Source organism: Herpailurus yagouaroundi, unplaced genomic scaffold, assembly GCF_014898765.1.
Source record: "Herpailurus yagouaroundi ecotype Mexico unplaced genomic scaffold, PumYag 181, whole genome shotgun sequence".
Classification (NCBI taxonomy): Eukaryota; Metazoa; Chordata; class Mammalia; order Carnivora; family Felidae; genus Herpailurus; species Herpailurus yagouaroundi.
Window position 1 is genome coordinate 16,639,181 of NW_024412412.1, and position 25,369 is coordinate 16,664,549.

General features: G+C 44.7%; 1 protein-coding gene across 4 annotated transcripts in view; it reads left to right on the forward strand.

Moving 5' to 3' along the window:
- Positions 1 to 25,369, forward strand: part of FAM149A (family with sequence similarity 149 member A) — a 59,544-nt gene that overhangs the window by 30,708 nt on the left and 3,467 nt on the right. For 3 of the 4 annotated variants that reach the window (XM_040489998.1, XM_040489996.1, XM_040489997.1), the window contains exons 2-13: positions 4,288 to 4,398; positions 4,655 to 4,793; positions 7,488 to 7,630; positions 9,218 to 9,343; positions 11,285 to 11,455; positions 12,256 to 12,446; positions 13,245 to 13,396; positions 17,311 to 17,414; positions 17,896 to 18,105; positions 21,391 to 21,511; positions 22,777 to 22,905; positions 23,242 to 23,320. In XM_040489998.1, the coding sequence (XP_040345932.1) occupies positions 4,288 to 4,398; positions 4,655 to 4,793; positions 7,488 to 7,630; positions 9,218 to 9,343; positions 11,285 to 11,455; positions 12,256 to 12,446; positions 13,245 to 13,396; positions 17,311 to 17,414; positions 17,896 to 18,105; positions 21,391 to 21,511; positions 22,777 to 22,905; positions 23,242 to 23,320 (1,676 nt within the window). Of the gene's footprint in view, positions 1 to 4,287; positions 4,399 to 4,654; positions 4,794 to 7,487; positions 7,631 to 9,217; positions 9,344 to 11,284; positions 11,456 to 12,255; positions 12,447 to 13,244; positions 13,397 to 17,310; positions 17,415 to 17,895; positions 18,106 to 21,390; positions 21,512 to 22,776; positions 22,906 to 23,241; positions 23,321 to 25,369 lie in introns of those variants that run through there. The other variant, XR_005794942.1, reaches the window with a different exon arrangement.

Below are 25,369 nucleotides of genomic sequence, written 5' to 3' on the forward strand. Positions count from 1 at the left end.
AGGGGGCGCACGGCCGCCCGCCGCCTGCGGGGGGCCCGCGCGGGATGTCAGCGCCCGGAGGCGCCCAGGCCTCGGGGCGCGGGGCCGGGCCCGGGGGACGCCAGCCGAGGCCTGGGGCTGATTGTGATTGGGTAAGTGTTGATCTGGGAAGGGAGGTGGGATGATGAACTTCTGATCGTGTCACATCTCCGTGCCATGTGCCTGCTTTTTTTTTCCTGGCTGCAAAGCTGGGATCCATCGGGTCTATTTCCCTGCACCCATTCATGAAATCTCTCGTGCTGACATCATCCAGCTTTCCCAGGCGAAGTTGCTCTCTTGCGCTGAGAAGCATGCGTCGCGTCTGAGATGACAGATTCTCCATCGGCCCCGCCAGCTGTGGTTGCCTCCAGGCTGTGCTTGTATGAAGTCGGGGCGGCGTTGGGTGTTTTAGGGCAAGAGCCTCTTCGTGAGAGACAGTCCATCCAGAAAACCATCTTGTATTTCGACCCACTCAGAATACAGTGCTCATTTCAGACCGTCCTTTTAAGCAGGCATGCAAAATTTTGAAAGCTCTGATCACTGTTTAATATTGAATTTCTATTAAGGCAAAGAGGCAGAGATTTGTGGGACATCAAGAGGTGAGTTTTAAAAAGTAAAATTAAGTAATAGAGTCATTACCTCGTCCACTGGAAGAGTGACTCATGGAGATTGGGACTCAGCCTTAAATTTGATGCGCTGACAGATTAGGCCCATCTAGTTCAGTGGGTGCACTTCAGTCAGCCCTAAAACCCACTCCCTCTTTCCAAGTGAACAGCCTTAAATATACCCATTAGCAGTTTTTTTTTAACATCTCTAAAATCTAAGCAGTATAGACAGAAACTTGTGTAAAACTGTTACGTGTCTATGTATTATGTAATAAACTGTTACGTGTCTGTGTATTTAATAAAGCTTGATAGACATTCTACCATTTTCAAGTTTTAAGGTACTTATAGGACACATCCTGTAAATCCTGTACACTTTTTTATTTTTGAGAGAGAGAGAGAGGGAAAGGGCACAACTGAGCAAGGAACAGAGAGAGAGAGAAAAGCAGGGCTTACCTGAAGTGGGGCTTGTGCTCACCCAGAGCAGGGCTCAAACTCATGAACTGTGAGCTCATGACCTGAGCCAAAGTCGGATGCTTAACCCAGGTGCCCTGTACCCTTTTTTAGACTGCAGAGTTTGCAAGGGAATTGATAGTTTACAGGGAATTAAAGATGTTCAGTGTTATGTATAATGGTTGGTTAGAGGAGAGAAATCAGAGATTGAAAACAAGACATAAAAAGAAAAAACAAAAGGCAAGTTGTATCGATTCTGGTTTTACTGAACCACGTCAGTAGTTTGGGGTCCCCGGAGACACACGCAGGTCAGATGGCCTGGGTCCAGGGGGCAGCTCCATCCCTAGCTTTTTGGTGACTTTGGGTATTCGTTGCATTAATAGGTTCAAATTCCTCTTCAGAATTTCTGAACTCTGTGGTCAAACATATCTGTTACCACACTGAACTCTGAAGTTCAAGAAGTTCCACAGAAACACAGAGGCTTTTGAAGGAAAGGAAGCTCAGAGAAAAAAAAAAAAAAAATTGGAGAACTAGTGTAGACCTAGATGGTGGTTGAGGTCCTCTACCCCCAGCCCCGACCTGCTGCACACACCTAGTCCCCGCATCTTGAAGATCTGTCAGCTACACTTTGAAGTCAGTAGGAATGCCATCTGGGGAAAGGATGTGGTGCTAGGAGAAGAGAAGCATCAGTGCTTTCATTTTGTAAAGCCTTTTCTTGGACTGGAAAGACCCCCTCCTCCCCTGGCCCCTGAAAAAGGGTGAACTTCCTGGAGAAAGAAGGTACTGTTCATTGGGAACAAAACAAACAGGCATACCTCCGATTAGTGAATTCGGTCTTCCAGCGCTGACAGCAAGAAACCATTTTATGCAACCAATTCGTTGTAAAAGTCACTTCTGTGGCCATCAGCTATTCCCAGAGCTGTGAATTTTCTTTCTTCACGAAGGATGACACATCCTCCAGAAACGTCTTGAGTTTGAAGAGTATGTTTGTGTCTGGTCGCAATGAAGTCCTTTGTAGTAAGCATGGACTTTTAGAGTAAAGCATGTTCGTTGTTTGAGTCGCTAATTTAATCTTTGCGTGTTGATTCTTTCAGCAAACGTAGAGCATCTCTGTGTGAGAGGCATGCGTTTGATACGAAAACAATAAAGTGTCAGAATGATCTAAATAAAAAGCTGAGGGATGGGGAGAGATCTGTATGATACAAAATGCTGTGGGAGGTGCAAAGAAACAGCTCGTTGTTTTCAGAGAGGAACGTGTGATAGCCGTGGTAGCAGTGAGCAGGAACCACCCGAAAGAGCCAGCACCGATGACGTGGGCACTGCGCACACTTGATCTAACTGAGATCTCACAACAACCGTATTGAAACCGTTGACAGTATTTGCACTGTGTTGCAGGTGGGTCCAGGAGACAGAAGCAACTTGCTGGGAACATAGAGCCTGTCAGGGGCAGAGCAGGATTCTAATGGATCTGTGTTCTTCGTTTATAGATATTATGAAGGAGCGCGTTTCATTTAATTCACCACCCTGAGGTTTCCAGTTATTTCTCAGTAAGAAGCAGATGAACTCGTAGGCTAGCGTTTCTTTCTTAATGCTCGAAGCAGTTCTCTCTGATGTAACGTTTGGTTGATTGTCTCCTTTCCATCATAAGTGTTTTTATGTTTCTCTAAAGAGTTACGGAGTCACGTGAAATTGATAAGTAATTGATGGTTTTGAAACAGGACTGAATAAGGCCAGAGGTAAAGCTGTTTATTACCGTAAAAGCTTGTCCTGTATTCTTTTCTCTTAGCACCTTTATTCTCCGAATCGCCTGATTGTACCTAAGACACATAAGCAGTAAGGAGGGGGAAAAAGACATGATTCTATTCTTCTCTCATACAAGATGTATGTATGGAACGCAGAGGTTCTTACTAACCTGTTTGTACTAATTAACTTGTTTTTCAAATTCCCTTTGTTGTAGAGCACTGCAGGTATATAACTAAGGGCAGAATTTATTCTCTGTATTAATATTTTTAATTATTTTAATGTTTATTTATGAGAGAGAGAGAGACAAACAGCATGAGCAGGGGGGAGTGGTTTGCAGAGACGGAGGGAGACACAGAATCCGAAGCAGGCTCCAGGCTCTAAGCTGTCAGCACAGAGTCCCATGCGGGGCTCAAACTCACAAACCGACCTGAGCTGAAATCGGACGCTTAACTGACTGAACCACCAGGGTGCCCCAATCTGTATTGATATTTTTTTAAACTCCATTTACATTCAGTAATATAAATGCTGTAAATTAGGCACCATTTTAATTGATGACACAGCAAACTTTTTTTTTTAAATGAGTATTACTGTGGTATCCCTGTTAAAAAGACTGAAAGTTGACTTTTTCCCCCCAAATCACTGCCATATCTTCAGTTGATATAGAATATGAGGTATTTGTATGGGAAACTATTATGTCTATAAAAGAATGAAAGTTGTTTACTGTTAAATGTTAGGAAGTTGCTGTGACTAAGAGGGAAGTAAATGTTTTAAGAGGTTCATTGAAAGGGCATTTTAATGATTAACTCTCCCACACCAGTCAGGTTTAGTACCTTATTTAAAGTTTAGAGGTTTCTTCCTTTGTTGTTGTTTTTCATTAACTTTAATGTTTTAAAACTCGCCACACGTTAGGCAGACAATGGTGCCATGCTAAAATGAGCTATTGTCTGTGGGTTTCGATCATTTCTTCTGTTTGTTCATGTGTTTAGTGAGTCAACAGAATCTAATACATTTCAGAGTTAATACAGAACTATCAAGTTTTTCCCGAAAGGCTGGTTGGCTTTTGTAATCACAAGGGCACCCAGTCAAGGGACAAGTTGGAAGTGAAATCTAGCTCATGGTCCACTTGCCTTGGGGTGAGGCTGTGTCTGTGCGGAGTTGGGGGCAACGTTTACCGGTCTGGCTAAGTCACAAAAAGTTGTGTTTTCTCCCCCCCCGCCCATTTACATAAAGGGGCACATAGGTTAATGTCAACCTTGTTCTAAGAAAAATAGAGATGGTAAGATCCTAGACCTTCAGTTTCTTGAGGAAATATGGTGTGTGTGAGCACGTGTGTAAGCATGCACGCTTTGTGTGTTTGGGGGACGCAGCAGGAAGAAAAAGAAGCAACTTTATGCCAAAGGACGTTTTAAAAGTCTCAATGAATAAAATTCGATTATTACATCAGAGATGGTTTTCCTATTTTATTTTTCAGAAGAGGACTGGCAGAAGGATCTGGAAAGCACAGTTCCGTTGTGAAAAGCGAAGATCCTTTACCTACACATTTTACAAGAAATGTGCAGAAAGCCATTGATAAATATGCCTGGTAAGAATTAGCTTGTTCAATGCTTCTGATTGCAAAACCAAAACGTTCCCATAATGAATACAGGAAGCAGAATCAGTGATTGGCCATGCATTTCTAAAAGTAAAAAACAAAACAAAACAAAAAAGCAGTTTTGTTTGTAGTGTCGGGAGATGCTAAACTGCATGAATGTTTTAGAATCAGTTTTAAAAGCAGCTCAGAGAAGGAGAACCACCTCCCGTATAACCTCTTCCCACTTTGCCTGCATGTGTCTCTGCAGTGGATCCGTATCATCGTTGCCATCGAGTGGAAGGCCCACGCCTGCAGGTGCCCACAACTCTTGGTCTGGGTCTGGCACACAGACTTCCACCACTGGCTTATCAACGGAGAGGAGCTCCATTTACTCCTGGAGAGATGACGTAGGTTTCAGAATCTTTTGTGCAATTCTGTGCTTACAATTTATGATGAAGAATTGCTTTCTTTACTTTTGAAAAAAAATTTTTTAATGTTTATTCTTGAGAGACAGAGAGCGTGAGCAGGGGAGGGGCAGAGAGAGAGAGGGAGACACAGAATCCGAAGCAGGCTCCAGGCTCTGAACTGTCAGCACAGAGCCTGACGCGGGGCCCGAACCCACAAACCGTGAGATCGTGACCTGAGCCGAAGTCGGATGCTTAAGCGACTGAACCACCCAGGTGCCCCAAGAGTTGTTTTTTTTTTAAGTTATTTTGAGAGAGAGAGACAGAGCAGGGGAGGGGCAGAGAGAGGAGGAGACCCAGAATCCAAAGCAGGCTCCAGTCTCCAAGTTGTCAGCACAGAGCCTGACGTGGGGCTTGAACCCACAAACTGTGAGATCACGACCTGAGCCAAAGTCAGACGCTCAATTGACTGAGCCACCCAGGTGCCTCATTTTCTTACTTTTAAATAAACTTTTTACCAACTTTGAAAGATACACATACATCCATATGAACCTATTTACATGTCACATGGAAAAACTTAAAAATACAGAAAATATTAGGAAAAATAAAAATCACTCATAATCTCATAACCCAGAATCTTAGCTGTTGAGAATTTTGGTTTTGTTTTCCACTTCCCAACCCTCCCCCTCCATGTTATAAATGATCTCTTGTATCCTGTCTATGGCTGGAAATTCAGGGCAGGCTTTGACAATCAGGAACTTAAATACTAGAAAAATGTGGAGAAGTAAAGACTGTACAAAATCATCGATGATGAGGGAATTTCCCACCAGCATTCTAAATTTTTATTTTTAACATATACTTATTTTTGAGAGAGAGACAGAGACAGAGCACGAGTGGAGGAGGGGCAGAGAGAGGGAGACACAGAATCCGAAGCAGGCTCCAGGCTCTGAGCTGTCAGCACAGAGCCTGATGTGGGGCTCGAACTCACGGACTGTGAGATCATGACCTGAGCTGAAGTCAGACGCTCAACCCACTGAGCTACCCAGGCACCGCCCCCCGCCCCCCCACCGGTATTCTAAATCACATCTTTTACTCTCACCTCCAATCCTGGCAGAAGCTGGTAACTTTAACCCTCTTTTGGCTCTCTTCGGGAGTGGGATTCTTAGCTGTGTGAACGTGAGCCTCCAGCTCTGGCTTTTGTTGGGGGCTCTGCCCACCACGGTCTCCCACCCCTCTCTCCCCTCCAGGACCCCGAGAATAGGGGACGGGGGCAATGGCTGCGGAAGAGCCTCCAGTGCTGGGTCCTGCTCTTTTTTTGGTTTGCGTTCTGGCTTCCTTTGCTTTCTTTCGAAGCAGTTGGCCACTCGACAGGCACACATGGGTCCGCTTCCTCGGCCGGGGGAATAGCTGGGCCTCTCTCACAGTGGTGAGAGGGACACGGAAAAGAGTCAGCTCCCGATCACTCAGGACTTGTCAGACAAGGCGGGACTCCTGCACCTGCGATGAACAGCCCCTGCCCTCACTCTTGTGCCTCTGCAGGTGGGAAGAAGGCTGAGGACCCTTGCTTCATAGTGTCCCAAGTTCCGCGATTCTTTCGGCACATGTTTTCGTGTAATTATCCAGAGAGATTCTTGGGGCTTCCGTTTCAAGAGTTGAAATTACATCAGGCCCTACAGTTGCTCTTTGTTTAAAAACTTTAACGTACCGGGGCACCCGCGTGGCTCAGGCGGTCGAGCGTCCGACTTCGGCTCAGATCATGATCTCACGGTTCCGTGAGTTCAAGCCCCACGTTGGGCTGTGTGCTGACAGCTTGGAGCCTTCAGGCTCTGTGTGTGTATCTCTCTCTCTCTCTCTCTGCCCCTCCCCGCTTACACTCTGTCTCTCTCTCTCTCTCCTTCAGAAATAAATAAACATTAAAAAAATAATAATAAAAAAATTTTTAACTTACTTTTTTGATAGGTAATATTTGCAATAAGCAACAAAAGCCAAAAGAGAAAATTGAAAGTAAGCCTTTCTCCATGCCTCGGTCCCCCAGTCCCCTTCCCGGGAGGAGAATATTAGTAGTTTGTTACCCTATTTGCATTTTAAAAGAATTCAGCTCCCCTGCTGTAGCGGGAATGTAGTTTGTTATCAGTTTTTTAAGAGAAGAAGCACAACAGAAAACACTGAACAGCGTTCTGTGAAAATCAACCAGACCTGACCATCTTGGGTCAGGTGTATCAAAGTGAATGTGCACCTGCTGCCGAGTTGTGGGTTCGATTTCAGGTTCCATCATCCCTAGAGGGTACATGGCCCTTTCTGTAATGACTGCAAAGTCCACATTCTTGTTGTCATGTTGTACTCCTGCTAACTAAGGAGCACTTTAAATGTGTGTTACTGATTATGAAGGCCTCACGTCTGCAACTTTTATTTTTTATTTTTCGTTTCATTTTTATTTTTTAAAACTTATTTATTTTTGAGAGCGAGAGAGAGAGAGAGACAGAGTGCAAGCAGGGGAGGGGCAGAGAGAGAGGGAGACACAGAATCCGAAGCAGGCTCCAGGCTGTCAGCACAGAGCCCGACGCAAGGGTTTGAACTCATGAACTGCGAGATCATGGCCTGAGCCAAAGTCAGACACTTAACCGGCTGAGCCACCCAGGCTCCCGTCGTAGTTCTGCAACTTTCCGTCTTGCTGCTGAATGTGCATTTCTGTTCTAGGACTTTGACAAAGCCAATGCGCAGAAAGTACAGCAGCTATTCTGGGAGGTGGAAGAAATGTTGTTCGAAGGGAAAGTAAGCCCTCAGACTCAGAATCTAGTGGCCGAATGCAGCGAGTGGGCAAGAAGATCCCTCCACCTGAGGTAGGGAAGTTGTTCCACGGTAATTCTCTGGAATGGGTTTTGGATCCACCTGCTTACTCCTGACCTGGTTAATACAGTTCGTATATTTTGACTGAAAGCAATTGCCTGATCAAAGTATGTATCCAGAACACATGTCTTAATTGAGAAAGCATAGTCTTTGAAATGGTGTGTGAGGGAATGTTGGGACATTCCAGTGCCTAATTTGTGAGAAGCAAATCTCGCTCATTTTCAGAAAGGCCTTGCGTACGTGACAAATACAGGAATGGGCCGAAACGAGCCTTTACCTTTCACCTTCACTAGTTTGTGAGCAACACGTCAGTCTTCAGAGCTGAGAACAGTCTTTGGGGTCGGGGTGGGGGAGGAACAGAGTAATTATTTGCCAAGTGATTGAATAGCTGAATTTTACTAACTCATCCAGATGCCTTATGAGAGAGGATAGCTTATTTTTTTTTTTTAATTTGTTTTAATGTTTATTTATTTTTGAGAGACAGAGAGAGTACAGGCTGGGGAGGAACAGAGAGAGAGGGAGACACAGAATCCGAAGCGGGCTCCAGGCCCTGAGCTGTCAGCACAGAGCCCAACGTGGGGCTCGAACCCATGAACCGTGAGATCATGACCTGAGCCGAAGTCGGATGCTCAACTGACTGAGCCACCCAGGTGCCCCAAGGATAGCTCAGTGTGTAATAGCAAAGCTGGAGAATATAGATTGGGTATGGAGAAAAGCTCTTCTTCCTTCACTTATTCCTAAGCCAGATGCACTTAGGAGAAAAATCCATCTCACTTATCTGAAGTTCCTTTGTATTACATCTGGAGAGAATAGATTAGATAGAACACCCCGACAAATGTAGAGGGATTTTCTGGTTACCTCAAGTAGGTAACTTAAAAGAGATCTTGACTCAGTCGTTTTTAAATCTTCTCTATTCCGCCCTTCATCAGCCCTCTGTCTTGAAGGGCATAGCACGCCCACTGGTACTCATTGTGGGTGCTGACTTTTCTAGCACAGGGCAGTCCCCCAAGAGCCAGGAGCTCAGACCTGCCCCCACCACTCCTGTCTTAAATAGTTCAGACGAAAATGAAGGAGGGGAGGGTGGAAAAAGCAAAGACTGCAAGGAATATAAGCCTGGTGTATATATATTTATATAGGTTTATTCATTACGTGGATATTAGTTAACATGCATAGAGAGCCCCTGTGTGCCCAGCCTTACCCTAGATGTCTGGCTCTGGCATCTCTAAGCCAGGCCCCTGAGCCCTACAGGTGACTATTAGGATCTCTTTCATACAAAAAACAAACCAGTGAAATCAGTGGCTCAGAGAGCCCGAGAACTTTGCCTCCGATCTTTGCGTCAGTGGCGAGAACAGCCCGTCCTGCGCCCTCGAAGCCTGTGCTTTTGCCATGACACCATCGTGCTTCTCGTGGAGCGGCATGTGCCTCGTCACTTCATACACGCGCCTTCAAAGCGTCATTTCATCTGACTTGGAACACTGCAAAACGTGTTGGCCTTTTTCTGAATCAAAAGTGTTAGTAATTTCCCATCTTTTTTCTTTTTTCTTTCTTTCTTTCTCACCCCCCCCCCCCCCCCCGCGCAGAGTATTAGGAAGACAGCTCATAGTGCCGACTGATGAAGGATTCCAACATTTCCAGGGTAATGAGCCTAGTTCCGCGGTCCACACACCCTTCCTGGATGCCTGTGGACACAAGCACAACATCAGAGAGTAGGTTCCTATGAGTTACTTTCGAAAGTATTTTTAATTTCATTTTAGTGATACTTTTTTCTTATTTACTTATGTATTTTTTAGGTCTATTTATTTTGAGAGAGAGCGAGCTGGGGAGGGGCAGAGAGAGAGGATTAGAGGGAGAGAACCCCAAGCAGGCTCTGCACTGACTGCCAGCCTGAAGCCCCAGGCAGGGCTCAAACTCACAAACCTTGGGATCACGACCTGAGCCGAAACCATGAGTCAGAAGTTTAACCGACTGAGCCACCCAGGCGCCCCCTTTTGTTTTCATTTTTAATTTCCTGTTAGTTATACTCTTCCCATGTCTGTCTTAGCCGTGAGCCTTGGCCCCACTGATTTGGGAAGCTTGGATTTCGGGGAAGGGCAGGGGCAGAGCATTTTTTCACAGGATGCTTCTCATTCTAAATTGATGGTGATGCACCAGTCAGAGTGGCTAAAATTAACAACTCAGGAAACAACAGATGTTGGCGAGCGTGTGGAGAAATGGAACCCTCTTACGCTGCTGGTGGGAATGCAAACTGGTGCAGCCGCTCTGGAAAACAGTGTGGAGGTTCCTCAAAAAATTACAAATAGATCTACCCTGTGGCCCAGCAATAGCACTGCTAGGAATTTACCCAAGGGATACAGGAGTACTGATGCGTAGGGGCACTTGTACCCCAATGTTTATAGCAGCACTTTCAACAATAGCCAAATTATGGAAAAGCCTAAATGTCCATCAACTGAAGAATGGATAAAGAAGATGTGGTTTATATATCCAATGGAATACTACTTGGTAATGAGAAAGAATGAAACCCTGCCATTTGCAACAACATGGATGGAACTGGAGGGTATTATGCTAAGTGAAATAAGTCAGTCAGAGAAAGACAGATACCGTATGTTTTCACTCATATGTGGAACTTGAGAAACTTAACAGAAGACCGTGAGGGAACGGAAGGGAAGGGGAGAAAATAGTTTACAACAGTGAGGGAGGCAAACCGTAAGAGACTCTTTTTTGTTTTTTTTTTTTTTTTAAATTTTTTTTTTAAAGTTTATTTTTTTTTGGGACAGGGGGGAAAAGGGCATGAAAGGGGGAGGGGCAGAGAGAGAGGGAGACACAGAATCAGAAACAGGCTCCAGGCTCTGAGCCATCAGCCCAGAGCCCGACGCGGGGCTCGAACTCCCGGACCGCGAGATCGTGACCTGGCTGAAGTCGGACGCTTAACCGACTGCGCCACCCAAGCGCCCCCGTAAGAGACTCTTAAATATAGAGAACAAACTGAGGTTGATAGGGTGGGAGGGGGAGAGGGGAAAATGGGTGATGGGCATCGAGGAGGGCACCTGTTGGGATGAGCACTGGGTGTATGTAAGTGGCGAATCATGGGAATCTACCCCCCAAAGCAAGAGCACACTGACAATGTGTTAGCTACCTTGACAATAAATTATAGTTAGAAAAATAAATTGATGGTGATGCGGAGGATGACGATATCAAGGGAGTTAACTTTTGAAGGTTAGATGCGAAACCTTTTGCTAAATGCCAAACCCAAAACTGACCCCTTGTGATGGATCCCAAGCTCCATCACAACAGCAGAAGGAATAAAGCTCTATCCCGTCTTCTCTGGCTCACCAACAGATTTTGATAAATCTCTCCATGCCAGTCACCCGTAGTTGGGACTGTGCCACGACGTCCTTTCACTACAGCAAAAGGGACGCAAACTCATAGAGTAAGTTAGGCTTTTAAGAGGCCCTTAAATGTTGACTGATGCCCGTGTTAAAACGTTGCTTTTAAGGATACGACTTTTATCGAATGTAATAATCAATGATTTTGTTTGTTTGTTTGTTTGGGATTCTGTACTTTATGGATAAAGACTCGCCCAGATCCTGCAAGCATCGTATTCTTGACGCTCCACACGCCCTCACGGAGTCTCTGCTCTTTCTCCACAGGCTGTGCATCTCTGGCTCTCAGATACTCCCAGGGGTGTGCTCTTCCCCTGCACTGCCAGGCCCCGCTTGCACGCGGCCTGCTGACTGTTCAGCAGGTTCACCCCTGGAAGAAGAGGTTTACGATGCGGATGGAAAGATGGAAGAATATTTTGCTTTTGACAGAAAAGAAGAGTAAATAGAATTTATTTGACATTGACTTAGTATAATAATATTGACCTTTTTGGCATTTATTTTGATTATCTGCTCATTTGGTGTTTTGCGTAGTTTTTACTTGTCCGAACGATTTTCCAGAAAAGTTTTTAGGTTCCTAACAGGATGTGTCTGTGCTAGATCAGTGCTCCTCTTTCTGTTTTGACCATATGGCACAGATGGGGAACAAGAAGTGTGTTTGGCGTTGTGGCGAAAGTGGACAAGGCCACCTGAGGACTCCAGGCTGCCCAGAAGGGCACAGGGGAAGGCCCCGTCTCTGCACTAGATACAGAGGCTTAAATTGGTTCCTAGATGAAAGCTACAAAGATTGAATAATAAAAATTGGTCTCGTGATCGAAACTTGGTAGCAATAAAAAGTAACAATGTACTGTTTAAAACAGGATGTTACAGGGGCGCCTGGGTGGCTCAGTCGGTTGAGCGTCCGACTTCAGCTCAGGTCACGATCTCGCAGTCCGCGAGTTCGAGCCCCGCGTCGGGCTCTGGGCTGATGGCTCAGAGCCTGGAGCCTGCTTCCGATTCTGTGTCTCCCTCTCTCTCTGCCCCTCCCCTGTTCATGCTCTGTCTCTCTCTGTCTCAAAAATAAATGTTAAAAAAAAATTTTTTTTAAATAAAAAAAATAAAACAGGATGTTATATTTATTTATATATGCATAATATATATATGCATGCATGATGGATGGATAGATAGATAGATAGATAGATAGCACTGTTTTAACTTGAGCCACTGATTCTTTTAGTAATTACATTGGGTTTTGTTCTTAGGGGTGATGAATGTCTTGAACAGAAATCAGTTCATCGCCATAGGATGCGGCATAAACACAGACTTCCTCCCGTTTCTCCTCACGACTGTATCAAAGATGCGGTGGCTGCGGAAGTGTTTGATCATGTCTGGACAGATGTGGTAGCACTGTTGGAAGAGCTGGTTAGAAAAACTTGGGAAGTTACACTCCCAGGTACTTCTCTGCAGCATGTGTCCCCAATGAAAAGAAAAAAAAAAAAAGACCCCCGTTGCCCAGCTTGGTGGCCCCACCCAGCGTGGCCACACCTGGGATATGGTTGGGTGAGAAAGGAAGTGAGTTTTCCACCCTCCTTCACACGTGATCTTTGATCCCTTCAAAGGGGACATCATCATTTTTTGAGTTCTAAAAATAATATGTGTGCACTTTTGGAAGAGTAACCTAGAAATACACAAGAAAGGAGCTAAAAGTCCCTTTAAAAAATCTCTAATAATAGGATAACCTCTCTAATACTGGGATGTTGGTTTTTAAGGGTTTATGGCATTTTTTTGTAAAGTAAAATGGAAACACAGATAATTGTACAGTTACTTCATTTAACCTAGCGAAATGTTCTCGAAGCTACTGGAGATCGAGAAGAAACAAATCCTAGAAATGCCAGTGATGGACAACACTGGCTAATGTTATGCGATCAGTAGGGTAGTGGTCATGTTAATTTAAATACGTTCTTTTCCAACCAAGAGATTAGTTGGGTATTGTACAATACCAAGAATTTTTCTTGCCCCAGTGTATAATCCCTAGTTTTCTACCTACCACCGAAATGATAGAACGTGCGTGTGGAAAGCATCACATCAGGCAATTGCCTTGTGGGGTCTCCGTGTTATACAAGGTTCAGTGGCCATCGTAGACTCATGGTAACTCCAGAGCAAATATTCTCTTAGAGAATTTTAAGTACCTATGTTAGATAATATGTTTCCTAATAATATTGATTTTTTTGTTTTGTCGTTGACGTGGAAGGAAAGAAACAGAAAGAAAAATTGAAAGTAGCTGAGAATAAATCTCCACTTACACTCATTTCTCGTACGAACACCGATGCGTCGAGTGTTCCCCCATCCAGAAGCTCTGAAGCCCGAAGTATATCCCTGGCTTCTCATCTTCATCCACCTCAGGTAGGTGTTTTTCTACCAGTCTCTCTCTTTCCTTCAGTATTTTATGGCCTTTATGTCAGAGTGCCTGCCTTTCTATATCGAGTATTTGGGTCTGTCAATTGGACTACTTTAAAAATAATTTGTGGAAAAATAAAATAAAAATAAAAATAATTTGTGGGGCGCCTGGGTGGCGCAGTCGGTTAAGCGTCCGACTTCAGCCAGGTCACGATCTCGCGGTCCGTGAGTTCGAGCCCCGCGTCAGGCTCTGGGCTGATGGCTCAGAGCCTGGAGCCTGTTTCCAATTCTGTGTCTCCCTCTCTCTCTGCCCCTCCCCCGTTCATGCTCTGTCTCTCTCCCAAAAATAAATAAAAACTTAAAAATAAATAAATAAATAAATAAAAATAATTTGTGTATAGAGTTTAGTAGCATCACCATATTCTTGAATAGAGACACTCAGATTTGAGACTTCCCACCTGCATTGAGCTGTAGAACTGTTTACATATTTTTATTTTTATTTAAAAAAATTTTTTTAATGTTTATTTATTTTTGAGAGAGAGAGAGAGACAGAGAGAGAGCAGGGGAAGGGCAGAGAGAGGGAGACACAGAATCTGATTCAGGCTCTAGGCTCTGAGCTGTCAGCACAGAGCCCGACGCAGGGTTTGAACTCACGAACCACGAGATCATGACCCGAGGTGAAGTCAGAGGCTTAACCAACTGAGCCACCCAGGTGCCCATCCATGTTTTTAAAGAGAAAAAATGCTTTTCCCCAGCATTTCTAGCCAATATGAAGAATCCAGATGTTCTCCTCTCTTCCCTCCCAAATGATAAAAAAAAAAAAAGTCAATGAAAATATGTTGGATCCATTCAACACTTATTGAGTTTACATTAAGTGCACTGTATTAGGTATGTTCACTTGTATCAATCATATACATGAACGAAGCATAGTCCCTGATCAAGTAGAAAGAAAAGCATAATGCAAGTCGGATGCAATACATTGGGTCAGTTCTGTGCAAAACAAGGCCTCAGAGGAATAAAGGAGAGAATGATTCATCCTGACCTGAGGTCGAGTCTTGATGTTTTAGGTTGGAGGTGAAATTTGAACAGAACCATGAAGAAGCAAGTAGGGCTTGCACAGGTAGGAGGTCTGTGTGGGTCATTTCAGGCCAAGCAGAGGCATGGGGGAGTGGGAGGGTGTGTTTGGAGAACAGTGATTGGACGGGGCAGGGTTAAAGGTGGGGATGCTGGGGCCACCGGGGGCATTGGGTCAAGACCAGGGTGGTGAGAGTCAAGAAACTATGGAGGAACTATTTGGGACGTGTCACTTAACTGTTCCAAAGTTGAGTTTCCTTTACCTAGGGAATGATGATAAGACGTTGTCCAAGGTATTGCCGTGAGGATAAAATTCTGTAAACAGGTGAGAGTTCCTAATGCAAAGCCTAGTGCATTCTAGGCACCCAGGACATTTTTCTTGAATTGCTTCCTTAATCAAAGATCTAGCGGAGGGTGGGGCTGGAAAGGCTGATCTTGCCCATGGGAGACCTTCAGTAACACTAAAGAGTTTGGACTTTATGTTTTGCACAGCTTGTCTTGTGCGGGTGGGGAGCAGAGAAAAAGGACAGGAGGGGTTTCCTGGTCTTGAGGTACACGCAGTTTAGCTGGAGGGAGTCAAGCCAGGCCAAACAACACTGCACACACGCACACAGGCACACAGGCAAGATGAGGCGGCCAGTAGACAGTAGGGTGGATGAGGGTTTGAGCCACAGAACTACAAGTGTCGGGCCCGATGGCACAATTTATGAGCTCTGTGATCTTGAATCAGTCCCTCAAAGCCTCAGTCTCATAATCGATGGGATCTGTGGGTCAGGAGGCCGTGAGAAGCAAAAGAGATAAGATGCTGAGTACAACGCGTAGGGTAGAGTAGGCACTCAATCAGCGTTAGCTTTCATTGTAACCAGATGCGAATTGTGTATCGTATCCTATCACAGCACATCACATCGCATTGTATGTTGTAATTTGATATCCTTTAGCTCGTAAACGCCCTGGAGAAAAAAATAGCATAGCCTCCATAAAGTAGAGTAATACCTGAATTAAATCCTAAATGATACATTAGATTTGGTAAGGCTGAAAGGAAAAGGGAAGATATTCAAGGCAGAGGCAAAACTATGCATCTAGAATAGGAGCACATAAACAGACTACTTTTGCAAAGTGTAGAAGAACACAGGTCTGAATAGGATGTACCGTCAGGGAGTGGTAGTTTAAAATAGAAATATCTAGGTTGGTTAAGTGTCCAGTTGGTTAAGTGTCCAACTTCAGCTCAGGTCATGATCTCACTGTTCGTGGGTTCGAGCCCCGTGTGGGGCTCTGTGCCAACAGCTCAGAGCCTGCTGCCTGCTTCAGATTCTGTGCCTCCCTCTCGCTCTCTGCCCCTCCCCTGCTCGCACTCTGTCTCTCTCTCTCTCAAAAATAAATAAACATTAAAAAAAGTCAAATAAAATAGAAATATCTAATAGGGTTGTTTTACTCTGTAGTGTAAGGGCTTTGCAGTAAGACTTCTTTGCTTTTGCTGTTCAAAATACACTTTCAGAATGCTGCCGCTAATTGTATTTTTCTCTGGGCTTTTTAAACTGCTCTGGCAGGATCAGCATTGGTTCCCACTTTGCATATTCACATACGCAGTATGAATCGCATAAAAATGGGTGCCTGATGACAGCATAGAAAAGAATCTGTAAGTATTAGGCAAAATCTAACTAAGCCCGAAAAATATGCAAAGTTTTCAATCTAAGGAGTTTTTTTTACAAGTATTTTCTTTTTGTGGCTTTTTATTTTTTTTATTTTTGAGAAGGACAGAGAGGGTGCAAGCAGGAGAGGGGCAGTGAGAGAGGGAGAATCTTGATCAGACTCCGTGCTGTCAACATAGAGCTGGACATGGGGCTTGAACTCACAAACCACGAGATCATGACCTGAGCTGAAGTCAAGAGTTGGACACTTAACTGACTGAGTCATCCAGGCCACCCTCTTTTTATAGCTTTAATGGGCTTCAAAAAAAATTTTTTTACAGCTGATTCGTTGTTTTCATTTGGATCCATGTTAAAAGGAAATGAATGGATGACAAAGTTGAAAATAAAGTATCATTAGAGCCTGTTTTGAAATAGTCAAAGTGTTCTAGCAGTAATGACAGGTCTTAATTTATTCCACTAACATTTTTTTGTTTTTACGTGTTCAGCATGGGGGAAAATGTGCTTGTGGTTGCTACATCTATTCTCGAACTAGAATATGATTCTAGTTCAGAAATCCTGTTTGCCTGAATCAAATGTTGTTTTACATCCTGGCTGGTCATATTGCGGGACCAAATAGGGAATTCGGGATTATTTAGCCCGTCGTGCTTTCCCAGTGTTCTTCAACTTAATTCTCATACCAAGTATGTAACAGTATTCTGGACTTAAAGATTAGGGAATTAAACCTCCAAGTAAGCTTTCCAAGACCACCAGTCAGGAAGCGGTTAGAATCGGGATTCGAATTTAAGGGTCTGACGTCTGGTGTTCGGGTTTCTTCCTAGGCTCTTGTGCGCTTCCTGGCAGCTACCTTCCTCAAGCTGTGAAGGACTTCCTCTGGGAGCAGGCCAGTTAGGAGCTGGGGTGCCCTTTCTTTGCTTCTCCAGATTCTCTCTCTACCTTCTTCACCCTGGTATGCCCTGGCCGCTGGTACATTCTAGCTGTCTGGAGGGCTCCTTCACCCCATATGGCTCTCAGAGCTCCACATGGGAGCAGAACGTGGGACGTTGTTCACTCCTGGCCTCTCTGCCAGGTCGCAGTGGTTGGTGGCATTTCTCCCTGCAGCTCCCCTTGCCAGATTCCAGAAACTTCTCCCTCCCTTCTTGCCACTTCTTGCATTGGCACTGGCTGCCTTTTAACTTTCACTGTCTTTACTCTTCTCAGGTTCATCGCTTCTCCAACAACTTTTATAGTGATTTGAGTTGTGTGATGACAATTCAAGCAAAACCACTTCAGCAGAGACCTACCTGTTTTGCGGATAGAACGCAGTACGTATGCGAAATAACGACGCAGCCTGCTGTCTAGGCTGCATGCACCTGAGCACGAGGCCTGCAGAAGTCCGCGTGCTAGGCGTGTCTGAGCACACTCAGGGAAGGATACGGCCATGTGTGAGAATGAAAACGCACTGCTCCAATAGCAGCCACAAAAGTGACTTACCGTTAGGTGAGGGCCAATAGATAAGGGGAAGATAGCTGTGAATTCTTAATCTTCTGGGCTATACTGTGTGATTGCAGTCAGGGAGGACCTTAGACCTTATGTTCCTGTGGACGATTCTTCAGTGGAATGGAAGTTGAATTGGAAATGATAGTCTGTCCATTCGTTCAGCCAATATTCAGAAGTATCTGCTTGAGGCGGGCACTCTTCCAGACAGTGCCTCGTAATGGGCACATCTATCTATGCCCTGTTCACCGAATGCTTACAAGCTGAGTAATTAATTTGGCTCCCCCTCCCCATCCCTCCCGCCCCCAGGAATGAACAAGAAGGCAAATCACTGGGTGTGGGGGCCAGTGCTCCGTCTTTGGCCCGGCACCGTCTGGGACGAATCTCGGATGCTCGCGGACTCCACGCTTCCGCGAGGAAGACGCCTGCACATCTGAGGCTGCCTTCTCTCACTTCAGACTCCCAGAGGATGAAGACCCCCAGTGTGTGCAGCGATGAAGTTCTAAGGGGAACAAAGCCGTAAGTCTTGTTTCTCTCCTGGGGAACCAGAAGCCACACGTGACGGAGGATAGAGACAGGTGGACACCTTCTAAGTAGTTCATTAATTTGAATATTTCCCATGAACTGCGTTTCAGTAGTGTAGTTAAGCTGCGTGCTGGAAAGTAAAGTCAGGCAGAGAACCCGCGTTTGTGTCTTTCCAGTTTTTATTTAAATTCTAGTCAGTTAACATGTAGTGTAACGTTGGTTTCAGGAGTAGTATGACTGTTCGTTCTTTTTTATCTCTAAGGCTGTGTTTCACTCTGTGTGGGGGAGTTTCAGAAAAGCTTTTGACCTTAGGGCTCGACATCAAATCATTGCCCTGTTAGAAAGGAACTTGTCTTTTCCTTTATTACAGAGGTATTAGGGAGCAGCCCAGCTTTATCACTTACTCAAGTGCCCAGCAGTCTTTACATTAATAACGGCTAGTGTTTGTCGACAGCTTTCTGTTACCAGCACCAGCGGGACGAGTCACATTTATTATCTGACTTATTCCCTGCCACAAATCTTTTGAGTTAGTACTCGTGGGATCCCAGATCCAAGAGGAGGAGACAGAGGCTGAGAGAAGTTGCATAACTAGCCAAAGCTCCCAGGAAGGAGAGGCAGAGCCTGGGGCTCCCCCGAGGTGCTATGCAGCTTCTGAGACCTCCACTCCCTACCCCCCCGGACCACTGGCCCCAGGCTTCCTGCAGCAAGGGAGGGAGTCATTAAGGGGGCTGCCTTAGGCTCCCCCTGCAGGGATGGGGTGCATAATCAGCTGCCAGTGCTTAACCAGCAACTGGATTTTTCTGGATGCATTACACAGAGCCATGTTCAGCTTTGTGATAGAGTACTGTGTCTTTCACCCTCTGGAACTGGTATTTCTGGTGTTGTTCGCGTTATCCGGGGTTATTTGCTCTGATAGTTCTTTTTTTTTTTTTTTTCAACGTTTATTCATTTTTGGGACAGAGAGAGACAGAGCATGAACGGGGGAGGGGCAGAGAGAGAGGGAGACACAGAATCGGAAACAGGCTCCAGGCTCCGAGCCATCAGCCCAGAGCCCGACGCGGGGCTCGAACTCGCGGACCGCGAGATCGCGACCTGGCTGAAGTCGGACGCTCAACCGGCTGTGCCACCCAGGCGCCCCTGATAGTTCTTTTCAAGAGCTCTTCCCCTCCTCCAGTCCCACTGTGGTCACTTGGGACCCCTGGCCCCATGCCCCAGTCACCGGCACATTGCTGGCCCTCTCCTCCTCCTCCCAGCCCCCCTGGGCTCCACAAACAGGCTTTCATCCAAAACCTTTTCTATTTTCTGTTGAAATCTGTGCCTCCAGCTATGCCTTCCCTTCATGTTCTGCCCCTTCCTATCCATACACCACAGACCCGTGTTTTTCAACTGTTTTTTTTTTTTATATTACTGCCATACTAAGAAGCCCTTTTAGACGATCTTTCCTAATTCCTCCCTCACCTGTGGAATTTTAATGGCACAAATATACCGTACAGTCTATGTACTGTTCTTTATGTCTGTGTTTTATGCATAAAAAAAGTAAGGGTTGGTTTGTCTGTCCCACCAATAACCGGCGTTGGCCCCTTGGGGGGCAATGTCGCCCTCATTGATAGGCATACCTGTTTCCATTACTATTGATCACCTGCCTTGACTGGGTTCAGCCTTTTTTTCTGTCTGACCCACAACCATGCCAGCTGTGCCGGTCCTTCCTTCGTGGGGATTTTGTTCGTGCCCTTTCACTTTTAGCAAAGTAACCTGCTTTTTTTCTATCAAAGTACTCCAAGTTCACAGTGGAACATTAGAATAGTACCAAAACTACAAGTAGGTGTCAAAGGTCACCTGTATGCCTAATACCTAGAAATGTAAAAATGATAACTGTTGATAAATTTACTACCAATTTTATCTGTGGTTACGTTTCTTCTTTTCTTTCCTTTATCTTTTTTCCAGTACTACGTTTTCCTACTAATATAGCTTTTTTCATATTTTTTTCACTTAACATTATTCCTATTTTCCACATTGTTAAATATTTGTGAAAGCATGATTTTAACGACTAGAAATAACGTATGGGTATGTGATAATTTGTGAAAAAGTTCGCTATTACTGGAACTTTTCCTTCTATATTTTCACTATTATAATGTACAGGGGACATCATTTTATGTAAATCTTTTAAGTTTTTATTTAAATTCCAGTTAGTTAACAAGCAGTGTAATATTAGTTTCAGGTGTAGAGTATCATTTCATATAAATCCCAATAAGGATGTCTTTAAATTGTTTTTCCTGCTGGTACAACCCTAGAAGTAAAGCTACCGGGTCAAAGCTTATGGATAGTTTTCCGACTCTTCACATCTTTTTCCAAGGCTCTTCCCAGAACGGTTCTAACAATCTGTAGTCCCACTGGCAGGATGTGAAACTCTTTCCTTGCAGCCTCTAAACTATGGGTAGTATGTGTATTTTAAAACTTGATAGCCAGTATGGTCACATTTTAATTTTCATAACTTGATTGTTAACGAATCAATGAATTGGAATCTTATTGTAGAATATCCATCTCCATTCTTGTGCATGAACCAGACAGTCTTTCCATGTCAGTATCTGGTGGGGAATGTCTATCATCATTACTCTTCTGAACCTTTCCTCACCCTTCCTGACAAAGTCTATGATCTGGTGGTCAAATTCAAAAGCGAAAAGTATCACATTGAACCTGATGGCATTAAATCTATTACAAATGTAGGGATGACCGACACTTTCACAATATTTAGTTTTCTCATCGGAGAACGTATCTTGCCTCTCCTTTTAATGCCCTTACATAAAGTTTTATAGTTTTCCTCATCGAGGCCCTACACCTTGGTAATTAATTTTATCCTTCATTGATCGCTCCGTTCTCTCAATTTCTACAGCACTTCTGTTTAGAATCGTTTACCATAGCCCTTCATTACATCAACTGATTACGTTGTTCTCTAATAACTTCATGGGTTTTCAGTAACTTACAAGCTCCTTAAGAGGAGGAACCAGACCTTCAATTATTTCCGTATCCTGTACAGGGACTAGCATCGCAGAGCAGTCAGTAAATACAGTTCGACAGTCACTGCCGAGCAAGGAGAAGGTGACCGGAGCTGGTGGTCAGTCCCCCTCTTTACATTTGTCTTTCCCACACTCTGCTCATTGTCCTCGAACATTTCTTTTGAAAGGCAGCTGTGATTACCAGTTCCGATGAGGAGCTTTGTGGTGAGGTCTGTCCCCCTGTCTCTGCACCTGGGTGCTCAGTTACATGTTGTTGTGTTTACAGGCAAACTGGCATAGACCAGGGGTCCTCCCCACCGGCTCAGGCCTCAAGGAGCAGGTTACCCCCCATAGGCTCAGAGACTGGTGGGCAGAATGTGGCAGTTCCTGGATCTCGACCTGTTCCCGTAAGACACATTTCATTATATTTAAGTGCACCATTTAGATCGTCTACTGCAAAACAAACAACCACAATATAATTTTGGCCCTTCCGGGGCCAAGTACGAACTCAAGTAACGTAAAACGTCTCCATAATCTGCTTCCTGAAAGTAACTGGCAGGCGAGAACTGACGGGAGGTGGGAGGGTTAATTCACTGTCGTGCGAAATGAAAACCGGATTTGAACCGAATCAGAAAGTCCAGGTGTCAAAGAAAATCTGACAGTCAGAATGCTATAGCAAAGAAAATAGCATGAAGGTTAGGTCAGGAGACAGGGAGATCTGTGTTTGAGCCCGGCCACCCAAATGTAGTGTAGAAATTAACGTAGTAGAAATTAATCTCCCTGCGCCTTTGTTTTCTGACCCGTAGAAGGGCCACAGTGATTCCTTCCTCAAAGGACTGATAGAAGGATGACATGAATTTATAGATGGGAAATAATGCCTGCGTAAAGTCAGAGCTCTGTAGAACGCCCCTGCCATTTTTATCAGTTCTCATGTTTACGGCTCAGGGGCACCATGTCCGGCTCAGGGGCACCATGTCCGTCGCAATGCGGAGGGAATGTCTTCTTCACCCAGGCTCACCGCGGCCACGTGATGGCAGAAGGTGTGGGGCAGGTGTGGGGCTCCTGGTGTGCATCACCAGATGTCCCCCCCACAGTTACAGTGACTCGCCACTTCGCTCTCTTACGAGTAACTAACTCATCTCTATTTCGTAAAACACAGAAGGGCCCCAGTCATGGGAACCTAAAAAGCCTAAGGAGAAAAACCGATGGAATGTTTTCTCTTGCATTCCTTTGCTTCCCTGAGTGCAGCGGCAGAATCCATTCCTAGAAAGGCAAGAATTGCTCAGCTTTCGTGTGTAACCTTAGAATGTCGTGGCTTAGAGTAAAATCATAAAGGAAGGCAGACATCACATTCAAAAAAAATAAACCCAAAATTACATTTCTATTATAATTTAATATTGGGTACTTTATGCGGTTCGGGTTTTTAATCCGTATTTATCTATTAGGACACTTGCTTTATCAGGTTAAATAATAAAATGACATAATCAACATGTGTTTTGACATTTATGCTTGATAGATGTTATACTTCCCAGTATCTAAAAAAAAGTTTCAGATAAGGGAGTGAATGGATGAATAAATGAGTGAATGGTTGAAACACAAAGAAAGGAATCTTCTCTTGTCTTTTTTAAGGATTGCGTTTACCTGAAACCAAAACATATTATCCTTTATTTAGTACAGAGGGAGGCATCCACAGAACCGTGTGTTAAGTGCAGTACCTGACAGTTTGGAACGCTCGCCTCTTCGAGAAAGATCTCTGACCGTGGAACAGTTTTCAAGACCCAGCACAACCCATACATTTCGGGTAGGTTGTCTGTTAACCATAAAGTTGACTTTTAAAAATGTCTGAAACAATACGGGGGGACTGGGTGGCCCAGGCGGTTAAGTGTCTGACTTCAGCTCGGGTGGAGATCTCACAACGCGTGGGTTCGAGCCCCGCGTCGGGCTCTGTGCTGACAGCTCAGAGCCTGAAGTCTGCTTCTGATTCTGTGTCTCCCTCTCTCTCTCTGCCCCTTCTCACAGTCTTTCTCTCTCTTTCCCTCTCAAAAATAAACATTTAAAAAAAAAAAAAAAGAATCTTGTTTAAAAAAAATACGTGTAACAATAAAGCTCACCCCTCATTTTATGTTTCTTCTGACAGTTAGATACTCCTCGAAAAGGTTCACTGACCCTGATGGAATTTGCTGGCCACACATGGACAACTCAGAGTCTGTTGACAGGTCAGTTTTCTCCACATGTAAATAAATGAGGTGTGATGTAAAGTTTCAAGTTTTGGAAAGAGAAATGGAAGATCATCTACCTAAGTAGGACTCTTTTGACCACGTTAAGAGCAAATTACAAGTGTTTGTCACCCATGGCCAGACACAGAAGCCTCTAGAAAGAGCCACACTTTGGGGCGCCTGGGTGGCGCAGTCGGTTAAGCGTCCGACTTCAGCCAGGTCACGATCTCGCGGTCCGGGAGTTCGAGCCCCGCGTCAGGCTCTGGGCTGATGGCTCAGAGCCTGGAGCCTGTTTCTGATTCTGTGTCTCCCTCTCTCTCTGCCCCTCCCCCGTTCATGCTCTGTCTCTCTCTGTCCCAAAAATAAAAAAAAACGTGGAAAAAAAAAAATTAAAAAAAAAAAAAAAAAAAAAGAAAGAGCCACAACTCAAAGATAAGCCCTCGCCTGCTGTTAGTCATAAAGGGGAAAATGCCCACATGCTCTGCATTAAACTGGGGCCTCACTCTCAGAAAAAGGAAAATGCTGTCTTAGGAGCCTCAGGACAAATCAGTGTCTCTCTCCACAATAACAGTTTTCATGTTTTCTCATCACACCCTCCTCTTAATTCCCTTTAAAGATCTAATTTATAAAAATTAATACAAATATTCTAAATATTTTAGAATGGAGGGTTTCACAGATAAATACTTATTTTCAGCCCAGTAGCTATTTTTAGAGTAAAGTTTCTAGTCCGAACGCAGGCCAGTGATGTTTTAATTCTCAAAACTGTTACCAGTATTTTTGTTTAATTAGGCAACATAGTATTATCATGAACTGTGCCACTCTGGAACCCAATGCCAGGTTTCCATCCCACTCACTGAGCTATCTTAGGAGAGCCTCAACCTTCTTGGGCCTCAGTTTCTTCTTTTTATAATAGTCTGGGTTGATCAAGCCATCACTGGAAAAATGTCCGGAGAGGACCTCGCTAGATTCTAGGCATATGTTGTTTGTTCAAGAATTAGGAGTCATTGGGATTATAGGTCATGTGAAATGCACAGGGTAACTTGCTGTGTTAAGGCAAATGCTACAGTTTAAACATAAGTCTAGTAAAATTGAAGCGTTGTGACAACACGCTAATTTTATCACTGTTTACGTCAGCCCTTCTGTAGTTCTGTGGCATAGTGATGTCACGGATGCTTTAGGCTTTTACAGATTCTCTCGAGGAACACTCAGTGTAGTGGGGAAGATGAGGGGACCGTGAGAGAGGTGAGCAGGACCACCGGCTGGCTGTGCAGATGGGTAAAGGGTCGAGGGGCGGCCCGGAGGGGCCGTGAGCCACGCAAACCGGGATGAGCATCACGCGGTACACGAGACCGATCCCCTGGATGGTCAGTAGACAGTGGTGCGGCAGAGGGGACACAGAGAATTTCGATGAGTTTCGTTTTGGAGATCTTGACCGCAGGACGCTAAGTGGAGCTGTCTAATAGTTTACTGGGCACACAGGATTAGAGGTTCCGAGAGGGAACTGGGTTCTGAATTCGTTTGAAATCTGCACATTTAATTTACCCCCCGTACTAAGTCAGTATATTCTCTTATCAGGAGTCTTGTGACTGTTATTACCGACCATCAGGAGCTTTTCTCATGGCTATAGAAATAACTGAGGTACATAAGAGGTACTTCTGTAATTCTAAGAACTTATTTTCTTTCTTTGTGACAAGCAGGCATGTCATCTCTTAACCTTTGCTTCCAGGTCAAAAAGCACCAGGAACTATTAATTTATCGACATTTGTTCTGTGGCAGAAGAAAAAGAGAAAGGGAGAAGCTGAGGGGAATCCCCAGCAGTGGCAAGGGTCTCTTAAGGCAGCTGACATTCCTTCTGCCCCCATGAAGCCAGTAGGCCACCAGAACTCACTACTCGGCTTCCTGGGATCCACCTCAGGGTAGAAGGTGCTAGCAAAGCCACCAGCTCTCGGAGGACACAGGGCCAGAACTTAGGCTTAGTGGAGAAGGTGAATAACTTCCTTCCTTCCTTCCTTCCTTCCTTCCTTCCTTCCTTCCTTCCTTCCTTCCTTC